Here is an 8,397-nt window from a genome sequence, read left to right as displayed (position 1 = left end):
CTAGTGTGAGGTGAGGCTTCTGTGCAAATCGATTAACGTGCATTTTCACAAAGTTAGGATCGTTAAAGAGGGAGTTACAAGGCTTACTCACACATCTCATTCGCATAAAGGATTCCACAGGTAAACGGGAAAGCACTTTAATGATGAGCTCATTGGGGACAAATGTCGGCAACCATGATGAATTGGGTGGACGCCGACTCGCCTGAGATGGTGAGAGCTTCATTTTCAAATCTACGAACTGTTGTTGGGGACATACGTGTTGAAAGTTGAATACTAATGCAACTGTTCTCAACGCAATGCCACCTTTGTCTTTTACTAGTGTGTAACCCGTGCCGATGCACGGGTTGACTGAACCGGTGTGACAGTTACGGACTAATGCGCCAAGATCTTCAAGCATAAATTTGGAAGTATACTCAAGCGACAACGAATGTGCAACAATGGCGCAGTGTCAAATATATTTCGAAGCTACAGCTTGAATCACACAGACGAATAATTAAAATCAAAATAACACGTATTGTACCAAAACAATTAACAGTCAAACCATAATTAGAAACTTGCCATAAATATAACGACAAACAATAGGAAAGTACAATGGAGTTACGGACCACATTCCTTACAATTAATAGCAACTAATCACGACACAATTTGTAAAGTTAAACATAACTTTTATTCTACATAACATTGTCACGACCAAATTATCTTTTAACGCAAAACAACACTTAACATTAGAAACTACAACAACGGTTCTTCAGTACAATGAAATATCTTCAAAGGGCGATCTCCATTGTAAAGAATTCCCAGTCACATTCATCCGACGAACAAAAAGGCAACTGAAACATTCATTATTCTTCGAGGACACTACATCTTTACCTGAACAATATCAAATAGAGTACAAATTTAGTATATACACATTTTTTTTTTTTTTTGCAAGAGCATAAAACATATAAAAACCACTATAAACAAATAACGTAAAAAAAACAATGACCAGCACAGATACCACTTACGACCTTCTTCAAAATTGGATCAAAATTTGAAGGAATTAGCATTTGCCGACATAACATGCCAAGAAATTTGTGTGTAGTCAAAAGATAGTAAACATTTCTTGGATTCTCTTATTTTATAGCTTAGGTAAAAATAACTTATACAAATAGATAGTTTATTAAAAAACAGTATATAAAGATACAAATTTTGTTAGTAAATTAGTAAAAACTTATTTATTTATATAAACTATTTTTCATATATTCAAAATAGGTTAAAACCAAACTGAGATACTCACAAAAAAATTAAAAGGATATAAGTTTATGTGTGCGTAAGTCTTGTGTCTTTGTATATGTGCGTCTAAAAATTTATGATAGCTTGGAGCCGAAAAAAACAAATAATAATACTTTTAAAATAGTTAAATAATTAATGTATAATTTTATATGTGCCTAAATATGTTTTTTTATGAGAAGTATTTCTTCTAATTTAAAAGAGCAAAATGTGCATTTTAATAAGAAAATTGTTTACTGTCAAAAAAAAATAAGAAAATTGTTCTTCTCCCTTTTGAAATTGCTAATTCCTTTGATTTATCGGAAGTTAACTCACGCTCGACATTTTTAATCGTGAGTTAACGCACGCTGACACTTTTAAGATTGGTTGAACTGATCTAAAAAATGTCAACGTTAATTTATTACCGCTGAAAAATGTCAAACGTCAATTAACTCCGTTAGATCAAAGAAATAAGCAATTTTAAAAATGAAAAAAAAACAATTTCCTTTTAATAATGCTATGTTTTCTCTCCCGATCAAACACATAGCCCCTTTAATTACTTTTCCAATGTATTTTGAATCTAAGTCAACTGCTTTCTTTATTTCTTAACTGAACCATTTTTTGTTACATCACTTTTCACAACACTTTCTCAATCACTTTATTTAATGAGTTCATTTATCAAGCAACAATGATATTTGACAATATAGTTGATTAAATATAGTTATTAAACTCATAAAAATATGAATAGGTCCAAAAGTTCTGGCTTATCATGTAAAAATGTCAAAATTGTTAAGTTAAATGACGTAATTAGGGTTCGAATCTCAGCTCATCCACTTGTGTGTTGAGTTTTCAAGGTCATTACCATTTTTTCCTTTGATACGTGAAAAAATAAAACAACTTACTGGATGAGGCAGCCTGGGATGAACATGAGGCATGAACCGCAGAACTCTGCCCCCTTCGAATTCTTTTACACACTGCAAAAAACAATCACAATATACACATATATATTTGTAAGTTACATCATAATCAACAACATTAACTGAATTTTTAGACAAAATAAAAGAATAATTCAATACAATAAGAACCCATCAAAACAATACTATGTATAACTCACATCCACGTCGAACACCAACAGTGGCAACAGCAGCTGATGGATTGCTTCTCTTCGCTCTAAGTTTCTCCCTCCTATCAAGTCGCCTTTGTCTTGCCTCATTTGATCTTAAAATTGGATCCTGGTACTCCATCGAACTCAAAAGGTTGATATCACTCCTCACAAAAGTTGAAAAACTAATAATAAGCAGGTTGGTATCGCATCCTCTATGAGGTTAGTGAAGAAAGTGCAAAAGGCTGGCACTCAAAGGTGGAAACCCATGACAATCCCCTCATGTATTTATAGAAAAAGAAACAGACACAGAGAAACAAATTGGCTCATAGTCTAATATTTTAATAGAAATTGTCATTGGTTTCTTGGCTAACACTCACATTCCCCACGTGAGTCGACTTGTAGAAAATGGTAGAGGACAAAAATCCACAACTTTCACAATGACTTTGAAGCATGGACATAGGACGGAAGGACAACAAACAAAAGTAACCACCCCACTTGATTCTACCATCCTAAGCTTGAAAAAAAATGGCCCCACCATATAGGAGACAAAGGAGCACCTAACATGGCTTTGCAGACCACAGAGCAAGTTGTTGAACTTCTTATTACCAAACAAAGTCCCCCAAAGTCAAATTGTACCTCAGAGAAAACTACACACTTGACTCTAATTTCTTCGACAATTCCACGACATTAATCTCATGTACTTTCATACCTTGTCTTAAATTATAGATTAAACATACACAATTAAAATGGGCTGCAACTTTGTCTCTTACATTACACTAATGTAGACTACACAATGCTGAATTTTCAACAAATAAAAAAAACCATTGTCTCCGAGGGTAAAGGAAGAAGATAGTCAGAGCCTAATCCATTTGCACCTACATTAGTGATTGATCTTTCTCTAATGAATTATGGTGTAGATCAAATAATGTAAGCGAGACCATTAAAAATTTAAATAAGCACAATTAGAATAAGGACTGTTACATTCACCAATGTGTATTAATCAAATAATGGCAGTGATAATGCACGATGCAGGCTAAGATTGTTGTCATTTTTGCTGGTGTAATACGTTGAAGTGATCTAAATTGGTCCATCTCTACCCTTGCTTCATCTGGTAAAAAACCCTCACCTTTGAGAGAACACAATTCATCCATATTAAGGTTGACATAGATAGTATAAAAAAATGCCTCAAGCGTAATGTCCATTAAAATCAACAATAGAAATTAAGCACTTGTTGAAAGCAATTACATCTATTTAATACCAAATACGATATTGTGCCATTGTAGCATTTGTAACATTCATGATCCAAATGTAGGATTTTGGACATTGCATAAGCAACGACATTGCCTAGTTTTGGTACAAAACAACCTCCAAACATATGAATTAATAACAAAAAAACTTCTAGAAAAGGTTTGATGCGGATCCTACAAATATGGTTAATCCAAGTGTATTTCCTACTATAATCTATAATCGTTTACGTCGAACACAGTACTAATATATTTCCAATTTTGTCATTCATAGATTACATAAATTTAATTAGCTAACTCTTACCTCACCCTGCAGCTCCCCAAGCCATAGAGTGAATTCAAAAGAAGGGTAATAGGTAGATGAAAAATGACTGCCGCTGAGAATGGAGTGGAAAATTTGGATACGGAAAATCAACAATCAACAGTCCTATATTCAGCAAAGTGATTTCTTCAAATATAGATAAAATTCAAATGAAAGGGGTTCTTAACAAATAAATGTATCAAAAAGGATAAGCAAAAATAAATTATAATCTTTCGAATCTATGGCCAAATCCAACTAACAACAAAGATACAATACGTAGACTATAATTCATGATTGTGATATGAGAAGAGCATCAATTGCATCAATATCAGATAAAATCATTAGAGAAATGCCAAGGAATCCATAGTGGATGATTCAAATAATGCCTACAATTAATTAAGAATCAATAGCCAAGAATTGTGTACTATCTTATTGATTAATTAAGAATCAATAAGATTCTCTACTGTAGTTAAAAGCTTTTAATTCTCCATGTTGAACTCAATTCATTTAGTAAATAAAGCAAAGAATAAAGCTAGTTAGAAAAAGGCAATAGTTGGGCAGTTAAAAGAACATCACAATAAGTTGAAATGAAGTACATAGTAAAGATAAGTTTTTCAGGCACACCAAATCATTTCGGTCAAAATTACCATCTATGATTTAGGTGACTACATGACTATAACAGCAACATTAAAAACATGCTTCAAAAACCACACCTGAGACAAATCCAATCTGTATCAGGCCAAAATTTTGGAATTCCTATGTTAAAGTGAATGTGTATAAAACAATATATAAATTAGGCTCAGAAAAAGATTAAAAAGAATGAAATGTTTACTATCATTCTAAGAACTATCATTCCAATATTAAGAAAAGAAGGGGAAATAACTAATGCTAACAACAGGCATTGATGAGAAGTGCCAAAATATGCAGACTATCGTTGAAAATAATGAGAAACAAAGATGCAAGTAGCAACGATAGGTATTTTGAAATTTGAATTCATGTGTAGTACAACATCTGACCATGAATGTTTCATATTTTATTTATTTATTCTTTATCTAACTAATGTGAAAATATTGGGGAGAAGAGATTCTTACCAACATAATCAAAAGCCAATGGCAGCATTTCATGAAGGGTCAGAAAAGCCACAAGTCCACCAATTGTAATCAACATAGAACCAATGACCAAATGCTAAAACACATCTTGATCAATTTTAAAAAACCATTGCATGACCTCTCTTCTGAATAGAAGTTAAATACATCTTGATCATGTGTAAATGCTGTCAAATAATGGACAGAAAATAAACAATCAATTTTGCAAGCTCAAAAAAACAAAACTACATCTGAAAAGGTGTTTAGATAGAGTTTAAAAAACATGGAATCAAGTTATCTTGATTAAAGTTACCATCAATTTTTCACATCCAAAGTTACCATCTCCAAATTCAAAACATGGAATCAAGTTATCTTGATCAAAAGTAGATAGAGTTTACCCAATATTAGAGATTGCTTGCTCATAAGGGTTTTGACCACTTCCAATGCGAAGTAAACGTTTTCAACTGAATGAAATCTTCCCTGAAAAAGTGAAGTATATACTTTGCCTTAAAATTCAAAAAATAAAAATAAAAATTCAAGCATAAAAATGTAAGCAAGAGATAACACCTGTCCAATCATTGCTCTTTGTGAAATCAATGCCAACAATGAGATTAGAAGATTCCAGCCTAGAATCTGCAAGAGCAGCAGTAACCTGTGTTCAATTCACTTCATTATTTGACAATAATAATGGGGTTCCAAAAAAGATTATGGGCAAGTTTGTTTTAGATTTAAAACGAACAGACTTTTCTTTGTATTTCTAAAAATGGATTTTTTGGAAATTTAATCAAAAATAGTAGAAATAATTTTAAGCTCATTTGGTATAAGTTAAAAAAGAGATTTCGACATTCACTAACTTAAATATTAATTGTTCGAGATTTTACGTAGTAAAAATTGCATATTTTTTCAAAATGACATCTTTCAAAAATGATTTTTATGAAAAGCTATTTGAAATAGCTCCGTATGATGTGAACATGCTCTGAACTCCCTAACACCAGCCTTAAATTGTGGTTAAGCAATTTCCTACATGGCCAAGCAACTCACAAAAACATTACCATGTGACTGTTTGTTTAATTGATCTTATACCAATTGAAATGGTCACTGGATAAATTAAAAAATTCTTAATTATGTTGACTTTTCTCCATTGATGTAATGAAACAAAATTAAGATTGTAATCTTTTTATTCAGCGTTTGAAAGTGTCATTTTTTTGGTTAATCATGGGTGGAAGAACTCTAGTATTCCTACTCTTCCCTTTCAGCTATTTGTTAGTCGTTGTGGTAACAAAAACATCAAATACTGATTGCAAGCTCTTAATCAAAATTCAACCCAAATTCATAGAAACCATTGACAAACTTACACATAAACTCAACAACAGATACAAAACTGCAAACAAACAGAAATCAATAACAATAATCAATACTACCTTATCATCAATGAGAACCATCTCTATGGAATTGGGCTGCTCAGGATTCAAGAAGCTTGGCACCTCCCACAACCTCAGAACCCTAACCTTAAGCCGCCATCCCTCCCTACCAGGTGATACAACAGACACTGAATCAAATGAGTTCTCCATTGCAGACTTCGACATCAAACGAAACAGCAAACTCTCCTCACAGAAAGAAATTGCGAATTGTGAAAGTGAGTAAAACAACCGTAACATGCAGGTATTTAAAGACATCAAAAAGGGGCAAAACGGGAATACGAACAAAGACCAAAACACAGACAAAGCAGAATAAATTTGAATTCAGGGAGGCAAACTCTGACACCAAAGCAGAATCAATTTGAATCTAGTGAGGGAAACATGCAACTTACCAAAAGAAAATCTAACTCAAAAATCCTGTCTCCCCACAAAAACCCTCTTTTGCGCCGATTCAACACATAAGGACAAACCAACGCCATTCGTGCACGCCATCCTCAATCCGATGCAAGCGGAAGTACACAATAGAAAGTAGAAGATACACAATCCCACTGGAATTTGAGGATGAACAGGTAGAACTCGGCAAATTTGGCTAGTATCTCTTGTAAGATTTATTGATTTAACTCTAAGAATTATGAATGGCTGAAAGCAACCAAAATGAATTGTCTATATTCATTTCTCAAATTAACCAAAACTCATTTTAAAAAGACTTTTGTTTTTTGGCCAACCGTTTATTTATTTTTTTATGGTAAAATTTGGTGATAGTTGAAATACATTATTAATTATATATATATATATATATATATATATATATATATATATATATATATGGGTTTTGCTAGAAGCCACTCATGAAGGTGTCTTTTAGCAAGCCACACCTCAAGGTGTGATTTCCACTTTTTAGTTATAACTTTGCTAAAAGACACCTTCATAAAAATTAGTTGGTGTCTTTTAGCAAATGTTCGTAGAAAAACTTGCTAAACGACACCTTCATAAAATGTGTCTTCTTGCAAAACCATATATATATATAGGTAATGTTAACTTGGGCTCTTAGAGCGCATGTTAAGAAACTCGAAAGAAGAAACGTTCTCGAAAATTTTGCGCATTTAATTCATTAAAAAAGTTAAAGATTAAATGTAATGCACACATTCCAATAAAGTATTTTTTTATATTTGATTCATTAACTTGTGCCTTAAGGGCACAAGTTAGCATTTCCCTAATATTTTATTTGGAGACATAATTTGTATGGTCATACTTAGGATTAACTAATATTTAATTTGGGTTAATTTTTCTTAAAAAACATTCCTTTTTAAAAAATAAAAATAAAAATGGATCTTGACCACTAATTAATTTTATTTTTTTTAGGAAGACCACTAATTAACATTTTGACTGCTTTATAATAAAATAAAGGTTTGTAGTCAACACCAAAATATAAATAAATGACCTATTACTATAATATTTGGATATTATTTATAATATAATTGAATAAATAATTTTCGATCACAGTAATAAAAGAAAACTATTAAATAATTTATATTTTGGTGTTGACTACAAACCTTTATTTTATTATAAAGCAGTCAAAAAGTTAATTAGTGGTCTTCCTAAAAAAAAAATTAATTAGTGGTCAAGATCCATTCTTGTTTTTATTTTTTAAAAATGGAATGTTTTTTAAAAAATTGACCCAAATAAAATATTAGTTAATCCTAAGTATGACCATAAAAATTATGTCTATATGTATGTTTATATATATATATATATATATATATATATATATATATATATATATATATATGGGTTATGATAGAAGACACCTTTTGTGAAGGTGTCTTTTATCAAGTTACTCTATGAGCATTTGCGAAAAGACACCAACTTACTTTTATGAAGGTGTCTTTTAGCAAAGTTATAACTAAAAAGTGAAAATCACACCTTAAGGTGTGGCTTGATAAAAGACACCACCAAAAGGGTGGCTTGTAACATAACCTATATATATATATATATA

General features: G+C 31.6%; 1 protein-coding gene across 15 annotated transcripts; it reads right to left on the bottom strand.

Moving 5' to 3' along the window:
- Window positions 1-528: 528 nt before the first annotated feature.
- LOC146926702 (uncharacterized) lies at window positions 529-6,982 on the bottom strand. 15 transcript variants are annotated; one of them, XM_085700209.1, is made up of 9 exons: window positions 6,794-6,982; window positions 6,405-6,510; window positions 5,551-5,635; window positions 5,382-5,463; window positions 4,990-5,171; window positions 3,902-4,024; window positions 2,363-3,228; window positions 2,151-2,222; window positions 529-870 (listed from the first exon to the last, which is right to left on the bottom strand). In XM_085700209.1, exons 7-9 carry the CDS (start codon window positions 2,490-2,492, stop codon window positions 749-751), a joined length of 324 nt encoding a protein of 107 aa, XP_085556335.1. In that variant the 5' UTR covers window positions 2,493-3,228; window positions 3,902-4,024; window positions 4,990-5,171; window positions 5,382-5,463; window positions 5,551-5,635; window positions 6,405-6,510; window positions 6,794-6,982; the 3' UTR covers window positions 529-748. The 15 variants fall into 15 exon arrangements, with proteins under 15 accessions (XP_085556335.1, XP_085556329.1, XP_085556320.1 ...); XM_085700203.1 differs by having other exon boundaries at window positions 2,363-4,024; window positions 6,405-6,590; XM_085700194.1 differs by having other exon boundaries at window positions 2,363-4,024; window positions 5,551-5,616; window positions 6,405-6,590.
- Window positions 6,983-8,397: the final 1,415 nt, after the last annotated feature.

The sequence above is a fragment of the Medicago sativa genome, chromosome 4, assembly GCF_051527215.1.
Source record: "Medicago sativa cultivar Bolivia chromosome 4, Bolivia_mono, whole genome shotgun sequence".
NCBI classification, from domain to species: domain Eukaryota; kingdom Viridiplantae; phylum Streptophyta; class Magnoliopsida; order Fabales; family Fabaceae; genus Medicago; species Medicago sativa.
Note: the sequence above shows the minus strand (reverse complement) of the source record. Positions and strands in the feature narration are given on the sequence as shown.

Coding starts and splice junctions, on each gene's coding strand:
- LOC146926702 (XM_085700194.1), bottom strand. CDS start 6,880: ATGGCGTTGGTTTGTCCTTATGTGTTGAATCGGCGCAAAAGAGGGTTT. Junction 6,591..6,793: donor TTGAGTTAGATTTTCTTTTG/GTAAGTTGCATG, acceptor TCTTTCTGTGAG/GAGAGTTTGCTGTTTCGTTT. Junction 5,172..5,381: donor CAAGCAATCTCTAATATTGG/GTAAACTCTATC, acceptor ATTATTTGACAG/CATTTACACATGATCAAGAT.